The sequence below is a fragment of the Brachyhypopomus gauderio genome, chromosome 2 (genome assembly GCF_052324685.1).
Source record: "Brachyhypopomus gauderio isolate BG-103 chromosome 2, BGAUD_0.2, whole genome shotgun sequence".
Classification (NCBI taxonomy): Eukaryota; Metazoa; Chordata; class Actinopteri; order Gymnotiformes; family Hypopomidae; genus Brachyhypopomus; species Brachyhypopomus gauderio.
In genome coordinates, this window is record NC_135212.1 from 30,387,369 (window position 1) to 30,402,143 (window position 14,775).

At 42.0% G+C, this 14,775-nt stretch overlaps 1 protein-coding gene across 1 annotated transcript in view; it reads right to left on the reverse strand.

Moving 5' to 3' along the window:
- Positions 1–390: 390 nt before the first annotated feature.
- LOC143498571 (transmembrane 6 superfamily member 1-like) overlaps positions 391–14,775 on the reverse strand; it is a 51,570-nt gene continuing 37,185 nt past the window's right edge. The window contains exon 10 of the mRNA XM_076993713.1: positions 391–535. Coding sequence (XP_076849828.1) covers positions 518–535 — 18 coding nt within the window. The 3' untranslated portion in view covers positions 391–517. The remainder of the gene's footprint in view (positions 536–14,775) is intronic.

Here is a 14,775-nt window from a genome sequence, read left to right on the forward strand (position 1 = left end):
TTTCAGTTCTCCTATAGAGAACAAAGCAACTAAAATGGCGCTGACTTTAAACAGTAGAGCAGCGTGACTATGTTAATGAGCTCAGCTGGTTTATTCTAACATGGTCAGAACAAAGAGTAATGGCGCTGGCTTAATAACTAAAAATTTATGTGGTGTGTCTGAGAATGGGGAAGACTACAAGTTGTCAATTAATCAGATAAATAAAAGATGGTGGCATGCACAGCAAAGAGAACTTTGTATATACAAATCTTGATGAAGACTATCTAAACAAAGTTGAACACAAAACACTGAGAAGGTTTTAGTTAAACTTAGATAAGTCTACAGTTCTGTAACGAATAGAGCACGCAGAGAGAGATCCTGATGCGGAAATGATCTGTTTTTATTGATACAATGCTGTACAGCGAGCCGCGCAGACGATGCTGCGGTGTTATGCTGGTGCAGGGCTGCAGCGAAGTAGCGGTGGTCAGGACGGTCCGGGGTCATGAGGCGAGAGCAGAGTCCGAGAAGGTACCAGGGATCAGGCAGGAGACGTGGTCTAGGGGACAAGCAGAGTTCGGTGCACAGAGAGACAGTCAGGAATAAAGGCTTGGTACGTGACAACATGGAGGCAATACTTCGCAACCAGGAAGTGTAGTTCTGGTGCTTAAGTACATATGGAATGTGGGCATGGTGAACTTGGTTATGCCATTGGCTATTCCTGACAAGTTCAAGTAACTATGACCTTTTATAAACTATGCCCAGCGGTAAGAGTCTCACGTGTGGAGGGTTTTTGGTGGTTTCGTCGTCCTCCCTGAATTAGGAGGGAATTACCACCACAGGCTCCTCGTTGATAAAAAGCGACGTCGTCCAGGTGAGCTGGAAATCGTCCTTCTGAGGTCCAGGAATGAGAGTCTCGTTCACGGTTTAACAGGGAACTGATCGCCTTTGTTTCAGTCTGTGTGGCCGCGTCATCAAACTTAATTTAAGTAGTTCGGTGAATCTGTTGTCATGGTAACGTTGATCAGTATGCTGGTAGATTACACCGTAACTTGGGCTCGTTAATTAAGTAGTACGACTTTCAGCTGTTTGCTGTTAGTCGTATCAAAGTTCGCGTGCTCTCAATAAAGAAAACCGGCGAGAGAGAAATGGCGGAGCCTCTCTTTAATAGGTCTAACCTCAGTGTCAGTCAAACCAGAGAGAGATAAGTGAATGGCTGTTCAGGGTATTGAACACCTTGACTGTAGACACACCCTTACTTCCGTCAAAGCAAGCTTGTTCAATGTGTTGCCAGTGGTACTGCCACCTGCTGGTCTAGCATGCTACCTACAAGAGTAAGTGGGCAGAAGCTAGGGACGAGTAAGAGGGCTCTGCTGACTCGTAGCAAGAGGATGCAGACGGGGCATTTGCTCTAGGAGGGTGATTCTCCACAGAGGCTTCACTTTGAGCTTCAGAAGCTGAACAGTCAGTAGTATCATATGGATACTCTGAGGAAGAACTAGTTACATCTAACCTAAGACTGGGGACTGGAGCCGGGGCCTTAGGATGTACAACAGGTGCATCATCACCTGTGGAGTGCTGTCTATGTTGGCTTTCCACAGAAACTAATTTAGAAGTTCTAGAGGTGTCAGACCTAGTTGTAAGGAAATCTTGCGCTCTAGCACGGGCAAGCTCACTCTCCCTTTGGAGATTGGCAGTTTCTGTGTGACGTTCACTTTCAGTGAGCACGTCATTCAGCGCATGAGTGGTCAGTTGAAGGTTGTGGTGAAGGCTCTCAACCTCAGAACTGAGCTTAGCAGTGTCCTGTTTTAGGAGTCTATTTTCCTTGCGTAGTGCTTCTACTTCTAGGCTAGCCTGCTGCTGACATAGAAGGAACATTTTAAAAACTAGATCTGGAATGGTAGGGGTCTCCTCAAAGGAGTCCTTTAGAGGTTTGTCTGTCAGGGCTGGCTCGGATGCCACGCCTTCTACCTCCACAAGAGGCACCCGAGTCAGTCCTAGACAGAATCAGCGCAATCAGCAATGATCTGTTTCACCTGTTGCCATGGCTTCTTAAAGAAGCTTGTGGAGATGGATCATTGCTGATTCGTTTTGGTTTTACCGTTACGTTCTCAGCCCTTTCTCTTTTCTCTTTGTGAAGGTGTTTCGCCACCATTCTCTCTCTCTCTCGCTTGTCTCTACCCTTTACTTTCGAGTGTCTATCTCCTGCGCCTTTTACTGGCGCTTCTCAAGTTTTCCTCCAGCTATCTCTCTTCCTATCGGTTACTCTTTAATATTGGGCAGGGTTTTGTTTTGTTGCAGTGTTTGCCTGCTGCCAGTTTTCCTCTGGCGTCCTTAGTTCCATTGTCACGCGTTGAAGTCTTTCGCGTCCTTTTTAGTTTCGTTTTCTTGCGTGTTGAGTTTTCCGCGTCCTTTTGACTTTGGTTTTTTCTACAGTGTGTGTGTGTGTGTGTGTTTACGTGCAAGCTGTGGGATTTATTTTCTGTTGATCTGCGTGTGGGTTCATTGCACGCACGCAATTTTCAACGATTATCTCCTGCCTGCTTCATACGGCGCTTGGGTCCATCTCTCTCTACATTTTCTGACGCGGTGTGTGCCAATCGTACACCCGTCGTCACATTGTCAACATCCTTTGAGCTTCAGAAAAAAAAATTACTGATTCTTCAGTAAAAAGAATTGTGCAAAGGTGATTATGGTCTCTGAAACTAAACACTAGCACACTGGATAAAAGACTGCAACAGTGGAGTTATACAAAGACAGTGAATCTGATAACTGTGCTAAATAATTATCCCAATACTTCTGCAGTACAGGGGAAATCAGTGGGATGCCACACAAGATAGAGCAACTGAATTACTATTGAAGTAATCAGAAATTAAATGAGTAAAATAAATATACTGATCTTCAGTTGATTGTTCAATGAATGTGAATAGTAACCAACTGGTAAACAAATTAGAACAAGGTATCAGCAAACTTTAGTTACCAAGTATTAGCTTTCCTCTATAGGAAGACTTAGGAAGTGCTCTGGCACCCTCTTCTGGCGAACTTGGAGATGGTCCTATTCTAATGGCTTGAAAGCCTGCGATATGAAAATATGGTTGAGATTAGAGGTGCACGATATGATATAAAATTGTGAATGGCGATGACGAGTGGAGAATTGCAGGCGATCTACCAAATTAGAGAAATCGTATAGATTGCCTTTGCCAATCAGCGCAATGACTTTTTTTATGCTGGTTCCCGCCGATGCGGCAGACGTAGGGCGTAATAATAATAATAATAATAATAATACATTTTATTTCAAGCACCTTTCAGGACACCCAAGGACACTTTCCAAGAAATTAGAAAACATGCAGCACATACAGTATCAAAACAACACATACCTAAACAAAAAACAGACAAAGAGGTCATTGGGAGTAAGCGATGTTGAACAGGTGAGTTTTAAGTCGTGTTTTGAAAAGAGGGAGTGAATCTATATTGCGGATGTCTGGCGGGAGAGCGTTCCAGAGTTTGGGAGCAGAGCGGCTGAAAGCTCTGTATCCCATAGTACTTAAACGAGCAGGTGGCACAGATAGATGAGTGGAGGAGGAGGATCTGAGGGAGCGGGAGGAAGATATGATAGTGAGGAGGTTTGAGAGATATGGTGGAGCCAGATTGTGGAGTGCCTTGAATGTATATAAGAGGATTTTAAAATGTATTCTGAATCTAACCGGTAGCCAGTGGAGTTGTTTGAGGATAGGTGAGATGTGGTGAGAAGAGGGCGTTCTAAAGATAATACGAGCGGCTGCATTCTGAACCAGTTGAAGTTTATTGAGGGACTTTTGAGGAAGGCCATAAAGGAGAGAGTTGCAATAATCAATACGGGAGGTAACGAGGCTGTGAACAAGAATAGAGGCAGTGTGTGGGGTGAGAGAGGGACGTAGACGATTGATGTTGCGGAGATGAAAGTACGCAGCCCGGGTTATATTGCTAATGTGGGAGTGAAATGAAAGAGTGCTGTCTAAGATGACACCCAGACTCTTAACCTGTGGTGAGGGGGAGACTATGGAGCTGTCAATCAGGATAGAGGAACTGTGAACTTTGGATAGTGTGCATTTAGTACCACAGAACAATGTTTCTGTTTTATCAGAGTTTAGTTTAAGGAAATTAGAGGAGAACCAGATTTTTATTTCAGACAGACAATTGGAGAGGGATGAGGGAGGGAATGGAGAGCTAGGTTTACTGGCTATGTAGAGCTGGGTGTCATCCGCATAGCAGTGGAAATCAATGTTAAATGTGCGAAATATATTTCCAAGGGGTAGCAGATAGATGATGAAAAGGAGGGGCCCCAGGACAGACCCCTGGGGCACACCAGAAGAAACCGAAGAGGACTGAGACCTGAAGGATTTAAGTTGTATGAACTGTGTGCAGCCAGAGAGATAAGAGTGAAACCAGTTGAGTGTGATATGGTTAATGCCTATGGAAGATAATCTATTTAAAAGGATGGTGTGGGAAATGGTGTCAAAAGCTGCAGTCAGATCAAGGAGAATCAATATGGAGAAAGAATTAGAGTCAGCAGCAGAGCCGGAGTGGCTAATCGGGAGATTCGGGAGGATTCCCGATGGGCCGGCTCATGTCAATCTCTAGTTTGGGCCGATTGGGAGGGGAAAATTATTTTGGGCCGTATTTGGGCATGAAACTCCCGGGCTGAAAAAATGTCCCACTCCGGCCCTGGTCAGCAGTCATAAGGAGGTCATTTGTGATTTTGATAAGGGCAGTCTCCGTGCTGTGGAGGGGGCGAAAACCAGACTGGAATTTTTCATATAGGTGATTTAGGGAAAGAGTGCTAAGAGTTGAGTTGTGTCGCAACAATTTTTTCCAAAATTTTGGAGAGGAAGGGGAGGTTAGAAATGGGGCGGAGGTTATTAAAGTTATTGGGATCTAAGCCGGGTTTTTTCAAAATTGGAGTAATTATTGCTGTTTTGAAAAGTGAAGGGACAATACCAGATTTAAGTGAGGAATGTATAATAGCAGTAATGAGGGGGAGCAGAGAGGAGATACAGGACTTGACTAAGACTGTGGGGAGGGGATCCAGCTGGGACGAGGACGGTTTAGAATTAATAATAGTATCAGAAATATAGGCTGAGTCAGGGAGTTGAAAACAGGAAAGAGAGAGTGACTGGGAGAGTGGTGTAGGGGGTGGAGGTGGAGGAGATAGAGGATTAATGATGTTGTGGTGGATTTTACAATTTTTTTCATGAAAAAATGTCATTAGTGAATTACAGGAGGCTGTTGAATAAAAGTGTGGGGGTAGGGGGGCTGTAGGTTGGAGAGATGCGTTGACTAGGTGAAACAATGTTTTAGTGTTCCCTTTGTTAGTATCAATTAAACCTGAGTAGTATGTAGATTTTGCTTGGGAGATTTTGTCCTTGTAATATATAATGTGGGTTTTGTGCATTACCTTATGTATAGTGAGACCGGATTTTTTATAGAGTCTTTCGAGCTGACGGGCTTTAGCTTTCAGTGATCGGAGTTCAGGGGTGAACCATGGGGCAGAGTGAGTGAAAGAAACTTTCACTGGGGCCAGACAGTCCAGGATGCTGGTTAAAGTGTTATTGTAGTGAGTAGTCAATTCATCGGGTGGGGATGAAAAGACTGGGTGTTGAATGTTGTCGAGGCTGGCGGTGAGAACATCTGAATTAAAGTTTTTGATATTCCTGAAGGCAATGTAACGTGATGGTTTGGATTTGGACAGAGAGTGAAAAGTTACAAGTAAGTAGGAAATGGTCAGTTATATGGAGATCATCAGCTGCGCAGTTAGAAGGGATGAGACCAGAACAACATATTAAGTCCAGTGTATGTCCTTTTGAGTGGGTAGGACCAATCTGACCTAGAACTGACCAATCACAGCGAACTGTGCGTCTTCCACGCCTCCATGTTGTGTTTGTAAAAACTAAAAGTGGACAACGAAGGCTGAAAGCCAAACCGAGGAGCTGGTAACAAAGAGAAAATACAACTCTGTAATCTGGAATTGATTTTCTTCCACTGATCAAGACCAAACTACAGCGATATGTAAAGTGTGCAAAGAACACGTGAAAACGTCCGATGCCAGTACAACAAATTTATTCAATCACTTGAGACGTAGGCATCCCAAGTAATATGCCGAAAGTGAAACAATGCAGGCAGCGGGGGAAGCCATCTCACAAGTCACCATAGCGCGCGACTCCGCCACACATCGCGCAAACGATATGTGGTAGTATAAAGAAACATCCCTCAAAAACAGGGAAAGGAACATTTACTTGACGAATTTTAATGTTGCTTTGTGTTTCAGGTTTGAAAAGTGCTGGAATTTAGGCTATGTAGCCTATTTGAAAATGCTTGAAATTGTAACTACTTCGTCTCACAACAAATATCTGTCTGACTGAATAGTTCTCTTGTATTACGTTATAATTCCAGGACGAAACATGAGAAAACGTGAAGACGTTAAGATTGGGCGTTTTGAAAATAAACCACCATTAAATAATGTAATTTAAAAAGTGAATTATATCGAATCATATCGGCTATATGTATAAATATTTAATTTTAAGTTTAACGTGCTGGGAAATATTTAGTGCAATAGTGCACTTTAACAGTGTAACGAACTGCGTGAGTCAGAGCAGGGAGGTGGACACAAACGCTGAAGAGAGCGAGATTTATTGAATGGAATTCCAAGGCAGAGTCGTAATACCGGGCAGGGGTCATAACAGGTAGGCAGTCCGAACATGAAATATAAACGGGCATGGTGGCACAAAGAACAAAAAAAGGCAGGGGAAACAAAGACTAGGCTGAACGTACTTACGACGAAGACGAAACAAACAGTTAAATCCACTAGAGCACGATCAAGGCAAGAGAACAAACAGGTAAGTAGCACAAAATAACCAATACCGACATGGGAGACATGGGGACGATAAATACATTGAACTAGACTAGAAACAGGTGAAGACAATAACGACATGGGCGTGGCAGACGTGGGGAAACCATAGAAACAGACAACAAGGCGGGCTCAAAAAGCAGGGAACAACACAGACACGAGGAACAGGGAAACCGGAGTGACAGCTAGGAGAGGGGGGCGTAGCCCTACATGACAAAGTGTCACGTGCGTTGTTTACATTTTTTGTTGACAATGTTGGCACATGGAAAATTGCAATATCATTCATTTAAATCTGCTTAAGGCAAGACACTACAGGTGAATAGGGTAAAAAAATTATCTAATAGCAATCACAATGAAACTTACCACATTGATTAATGACATTAAGAGAATAACTTTTTGTATTACAAGTTTTCTGAAATGTTATGTTTAAATATGCAAATTAGGCATTATCTAATTAAATATATGCAAATTTGCATATAATTCAAGAACAGAAATCTGAACAATGCATAAAGTCAGGTTCAAAATTCTTGTTTCATTTTGTTAACACATTAGAATCAAATGTTTTTACAGAAGGAATTCTGAATATCTCTTTTTATTACTTTATAAATCAGAAAATACTGTCATAAGTAAAAAATTATCAACTTTCGCCATGTTTTTAGGCATAAATTGTTAGATAATTCAGGCTATAATTGATATATGAAGAATTCCTTCTGTAAAAACCTTCTGAATATAGATATGAATAAAAGTGGAAAGTTTCATATATGTAAGTACAAGTGAACTGGAGATTTCTGGCTCAGAGTATAAGAAAAAACTCGTTTTGAGAAAATGGCCTAAATTTTGAAATTTCATGAATTTGTATTGGAAACCATTGTTTACTTACTTAAAATCTAATCATATCATTAGCAGCAATGATGTAGAGCATCCCCAACAATAAAAGGACAAACAACAGCAAAACAGAACAATGTAATGACTAAATTTAACTTCAATAAAACGCAAACACAGCACACACACTGCAACCTGTAGAACTCTCACCCTAGATTGTTGTATGTCTGTCCTGCACATTAGTCACTCAGTCCTGTTTACAACCTAGTCAACCATCCCTGCTCCATATGTAGGTCCCTCACAAATTTCCTGATGATGTCTTTTCAGCTGTTTAGCTGTGCTCAGGCTTGCACTTATGTTTCACGCTGGCGGACGTGTCAGATGTGACAACCTCTACTTTTGATATTCTGATCATATCAACGTCATTACATTGACAGTAAGACTGGGCTCTGCAGCCACAACCTCTCCATATCAGTCAGCATAGCAGAGGCAACTTCACTAAAGGTAGAAATGGCCATACCTGCTGCCTCAACCCTGTATTTACCAATACAATTAAATGTATAGGATATCACTACCTGTTCGTTTCAGGTTTAATTGGTGCATTTATTTTTTACTTTTACATAACATAAAATAGGTATGTGTTTAAAACTTTTATTCATAAAACATTGTATTCATTCACTTTTATTCATAATTTGTATTCTGCCACTAAAAGCATCAAATCAAGCACCTAAGACTTGCTTGAGAGAGCTCTCTGGCCAATGTGAAATCTTCCCCTCTTGAATTATGCATCTTCACACCTATATATGCGAGTTGTTCAAAGAATACTAGGACCCCTCATACCTGCATAGCATGTCATACATATTGAAAAAGAAAGACGAGTAGGAAAGAAAGGGGCCTTGATGTTTTTGTCTCGGTAGAGACAGGAAAAGGGCCCACCAGACCTTTGACCCTTGGACTAGGGTCCCTTTTCACCTAAACCAGAAACATACGTAAACCACATTCTTCAACCTCTTTGTCTAGCTCACTCACCACAAGAAGAAGAATGAATTTTAAACACTTACAGTTTAAACTTAATCACTACATAAAGTATTACATAGGCTTAGACATTAGACATAATAAGTATTTGAACACCCTGCAACTTTGCAAGTTCTCCCACTTAGAAATCATGGAGGGGTCTGAAATTTTCAGCATGTGAGAGATATAATCTTTAAAAATCCAGAAATCACAATGTGTGATATTTTAAATAATTAATTTGTGTATTACTGTGACGTTGTTGGATTTGATAGCGGAATCCACCACCGGTTATAGAGACAGGGTTTGAACCCAAGTGCTGGTTCACGATAACAAATAAATGACTACCACTGAAGAGTGAGAAACTTGGTAAAACTCAGAGGGAAACGACTGAAACAAAACAAACAGAAAAATATGTAGATTAAATTAACATGTGAACCAAAACTCAACCGTAAAACACCCGGGAGAAAATATTAAACGTGAACTCAAAGAATGAGGAAAACTCAACACGTAAAATGAGAACGTAAAGCCAATAAACAAAAAACGCTAGGAGAAGTAACTGTCACGTCCAGCTCAGCCCTCCTTCCCAGTCCCGTGTCATCTGCCCTAGCCCCACCTTGTTTCCTCGTCTCCTTGGTTTCCCTTCTGTCTGCCACGCCCCTGTCCTCAGTGTTTCCACCTGCATCTCGTTTCACTTCCATGTTTCAGTATATTAAAACCCCTCTGTTCTACCCCTCATTGTCAGTCATTGTGTTCATAAGTTCTTCCTCGCCCTGCCTTACTCTGCCTTGTCTTCTCTCTGTCTTACCTAGTTTATATTATTGCACGTAACTCCTTGCCATTTTATGCTCTGCCTCTTTGTGTATGCTTCTAATTTCTTCCCTTACACCCCGGTCTGTTTCAATCAGTGTTTGTTACCCTCGCTATCCTTCTACAACCCCCGTGTCTGTTAAGCTCTTTAGTGTTAGCGGAGAACAAGGCAGGGGTGTGAAAACAGACATCTAGGAATATCAAAATAAAAGACACTCAAGCACACAGAGAACAAAACAAAAGACATTACTGACAGGGGGGAGGCAGGACCACGTGACAGCCTGCCTCCATCACTCGTTACAGTAACAGGCAAACGCCACAAAGAACAAAAAACCCTTCCCAAACCAAAACCAAACTGGACAGAAAAATAACAGTGATAGAAAACTTGAGGGAGGCCAGAAAGAGGCGCAGGAGTAGAGTACTCGAATGAGCAAAGGTTCAAAAAGAGAGAGAGAGTGGTGACACACACCAGGGACAAAGCTTGAGACTCAAAGAAGAACTGGCTGACAAAATGTACAGCATGGAGTCCAAACAATTCAGCAGTGAGATGCCACAGCCCTCTCCCTAAAGTAAGAAGGAAGACAGCTGTGGCTCATCACTGACAATTACAGGAGCTTTGCCTGGAACTGGCTCGTGAGCTTTTCCCTGTAGCGGCAGGAGAAACCAACTTAGAGCCAGACCTGATCTCACAATCTCGCAATACATGGCCCCGGTCATCCTCTCCTTAATACAGTGCAGTTGTCCTGTTCCATGTGCAGAAAAACAGCTCCAAAGCGTGATACTGCCACCCCCATGCTTTACAGTAGGGATGGTGTTTTTGGGATGGTACTCATCTTTCTTTGTCCTCCAAACACAGCAAAAAAGTTCTAATTTATTCTCTCTGACCATAGAACTTTCTTCCATGACTCCTTTGGATCATAAAAATGGTCATGGGCAAACTTAAGGTGGGCCTGGATGTGAGCTGATTTAAGCAGGGGAACCTTCCGTGCCATGCATGACTTGACATCATAAACTATAACGTCTTAAGTGTATTACCCACAGAAAACAGTGGTGCCAGCTGTCTTCCGGTCATTGTCCAGCTCCTCCCATGTAGTTCTGGGCTGATGTGGTCTGACACTTATGTGGTCCTTAGGGTTCAGCATTCAATTTCAATTGCATCTTTAATATTACTCTTTTGTTCACTGAAAAGGTATTTGAAACTAACATACATATGGATTTAAGGGCTTCAAGGACTACAGGAATATAAAAACAATTGCCATAGATTGCAGGCTCATAATCCTGTAGTACCCTGCAGTTAGCTTATCAAGCCAACAGGTCGGTGGACGATGCAGTGAACATGGGTCTTCGTCACATCCTCCAGCACCTTGACCATCCAAGTACATACGCAAGAGTTCTGTTCTTGGACTTCAGCTCTGCGTTCTACACGATCATCCCCGGACATCTACACACCAAACTGACCCAACTCAGTGTGCCAGCCTCCACCTGCCAGTGGATCACCAGCTTCCTCACTAGCAGAGAGCAGCAGGTGAGGCTGGGAAAGATCACTTCAGGAACCAGGACCACCAGCACAGGAGCCCCACAAGGTTGTGTTCTCTCCCCTCTGCTTTTCTCACTCTACATTAAAGAGTGTACCTCCACAGACTCCTCAGTCAAAATCCTGAAGTTTGCAGACGATTTGACAGTCATTGGTCTCATCTGGGACAGTGATTAGTCTGCTTACAGATGGGCTGTTGGGAAGGTGGTCCTCTGGAGCAACTACAACAATCTGGAGCTGAACACAGCAAAAACAGTGGAGATGAGAGTGGACTTCAGGAGAAGCCCCCCAACCCTTCCAGCACTCACCATCCTGGACAGTACTGTGATGGCCGTGGACTCCTACAAGTTCTTTGGTACAACAATCTCCAAGGACCTGAAATGGCACTACAACATCAGCACAATCCACGCACATTTCTTTTGTACATCCCAATCAACGTGGAATTGAGTGCACACGGTGACACGCCCCCCTATAAATATGCAAATTCATTTAAATTGGCCCTGCACCGGAGAAGTTTGCTCTCTGATCTATCACAAACCATGTCTAAATGGGGAAGGAAGAGGAACTTTACCAAATGTTAAAGTAGAGACGCTCCTGAATGAGGTAGTGGTGTGGAAAAAATGTTTGTTTGGCACATTGTGGCATTACGGCAAAGCGCAAAAGGTCTGAGTGGGACAGCGTGTGTGAAGCTTTAAATGTTGTGGGGTCAGAATAATGCACACTGGCAGAATAATATAATGCACCAAAAAAATATCAGTGATGCGCTCACTAGCATCCGCGACTCAATTAAAGAATTGGTTAAAATTTGCACTGCGCATTAATTTGTCCTGGCTCTGGGTTCGCTGGGTGCTCCACCACCACCGGGTGCAAGAATGGAGAGAATTGTATCTCTGCTCCCGGTCAGTCTGTGGATTACATCAGCCACATCTTGAGCACGTAGCCGCTGTTTCCTAAGTAATTTAACAATTACCCATGTTTAAAATGAATTATAGCTGGAAATGTCAAATGCTTTTATTTAAATGCTTAAAATTTGTTACCAAGAAGCCACCCGTCACGCACTCTGCTAGCTTGTAATCTTATCCCAACCATGCAGTTTGTAAGGATGTACGAATCATTGGGTTGTAGTGCTGTCAAAAAAATCGATATATCGATACGTATCGATACTGAACATTCTGAAACGGTACAATACTCATTTCTCCAAGTATCGATTCTTTTTATATAAAATGCGCTTTTGTTTGACCCACCCAAGCTTCCAATGCACAGAACAGTTTGTAATGCTAAAATGGCAGCTAAAGCAAACACAGTGTGTTCGCAGCTCGTCTTAATAAGCAAAGAAAGCAGCAGAAGTACCGTGTGGAAATACTTTGGATTCAAAGCAGATACAGATGGAAAATCAAGCGGTGCTTTCGGAACATTTCAACGAAGGGCGCTAAAGCCTGGTTTATACTTGACACTCTGTGGGCGGCGTGAGGGTCTGCGCGGCGAAAATGACGTAATCGCGGTGGCCTCGCGCGCTGTCGATTCGCAAGGTCGTGCACCTCTCGAATTTTGTAACTTCGCACGCACCGCACCTCAGCGCAATGAACAAAGTCATATTTGCAAGGATCATACACCTTAACAAGGTGGAATTCAAGCACTTGTACGTCACTTTCCAGGTCCATTTCAATATTTCCCAGCACAATAAACTTAATTAAGTTAAATATTTATACATATAATCAAAATAATTAATCACATTATTTAATGGATGTTTATTTTCAAAACGCAAATCTTAACGTCTTCACGTTCTCTCATGTTTCGTCCTGGAATTACAAGAGGTTAACGTAATACAAGAGAACTGTTCAGTCAGACAGTTCTGTTTGTTGTGAAATGAAGTTACAATTTCAAGCATTTTCAAGTACTTTAGCCTAAATTCCAGCACTTTTCAAACCTGAAACACAATACAACATAAAAATTTGTCAGGTAAATGTTCCTTCCCCTGTTTTTGAGGGGTGTTTCTTTATACTACCACATAACGTTCCAGACAACACTGCAAAGAATGTGAGACTGCAAAGAATATAAACGCCTCTGCGGTTCGTGCAGGGTCGCGCGCTACGGTCACTCGCAAAAGTATAAACCTAGCTTAACACAAGGAATCTGGCCAAACACCTGAAGGACCGGCACGCAGATTTGTACAAAGAATTCCAAGAGGCTGGTAATTATTCCCATTTCTAGTATTATTACAACATACAAGATTATGTGTCCGATTATGGTATCCTAGCAAACGTTAGTTATATTCTTGGTTTAAGAATCGTAATTGCGACAGCATACAGGGAGAAAAAAAGAGTTATCGTACTACAACAGATCAATCATCTATGAATACTGAACTCTACTCTAATACTGAAGTTAAAGTTGTTTAAAGTATACTTAAAATACACTTTTTGCACTAGCCTTTTTTGACTTCTAAATGTGAATTCCAGAGTGCACTACTATTATTTAAGTTAATTTATATTAATGTGCAATTATTTATTTTTCTGTTTTAATGTGGGAGGGACTATACCTTTTATTTATTTGACATTTGTGAAACAAAATACAATATTCATTTGTTTGTTTATAAAAAAATAAAAAGGCTTTAAAATGGAAATGAGCACAGTATCTGACTTTGATTTTGAAAATGGTATCGAATTTCAATATTTTTTAAAGTATGTAATTCTTGGTGACAAGGTGACAAGCCTATTGGGTTGATCCAGGCCAACGTGCCACTACATTAGTAAGGCACATTTTTGCATCACAGATTATTTGCACGTTTGTGGAATTAACGTCCTTTCTATTCACATAAGCAAATTCCTCCTCAGATGGTGCCTTTAATGTGTGTGCAGTCGATCGCTCAGATTATATTAGAGAAACCGGCTATTGCTGCAAATTGCGCTTTAATGTTTGCCTGGTCAACCGCTTCATATGGGAACTTTATATACCTAGCTAACATGCAGATGATCCCATCCAAAATAGCTGGCATGATCCGGCTCAAAGATGACTGGGATATCCCCAACCGGTCTGCCAGTTCTCTTTGAAACGAGCCAGTTACCTGGAAGCCGAGTGTTGTCGCTGGCAATGCGCAACTCCTCGCGTTTCTCTCTCCAAAACTGGACCCAACTCAACACAAGAAAATCTTCTTGGAAATCTGAAACGGCTTATAAGCCACTCATCATCATGGGCCAAAAAATCATAGGCCTAATGGTCATGGAAAACGCGCTCTCTGCGAATTCGGCCATTAGCAATACATTCCAATAATGCCAATGCTGCCATCTCCCAAGAACTCCAGCGCAACATTTATATGCATGTTTATATATATATATGTTTAATCAGAAATTGTCTGATTAATTTACTGTTTAGTTTTCTCATTAATTTATTTTATTTTACCCAATAAGGGCTTACTACAATGTGTTCGTGAAGGATATCTTAATAGTTGTAATTTCAATGCATCACCTATAAGTGTCACTAATTGACGAAAACACATTAGAAACATGCGTACGTCTGAGGTGAAGGTGTCGTGGGTGTACGCACTTTCTCACGTTCAAATCACATTTCGTACATCTGACCGTTTGCATGAAACATAGCATATGCAATGTTTTTGTGCGTACGCACCGTTCGTACATGAGGCCCCAGGTCTGCAGAGAGGACCATCGGTGTGACACTACCTACCCTACCAGATCTGCACACCACCAGAACCAGGAAGCGTGCAGAGAATATTGTGTCTGATTGT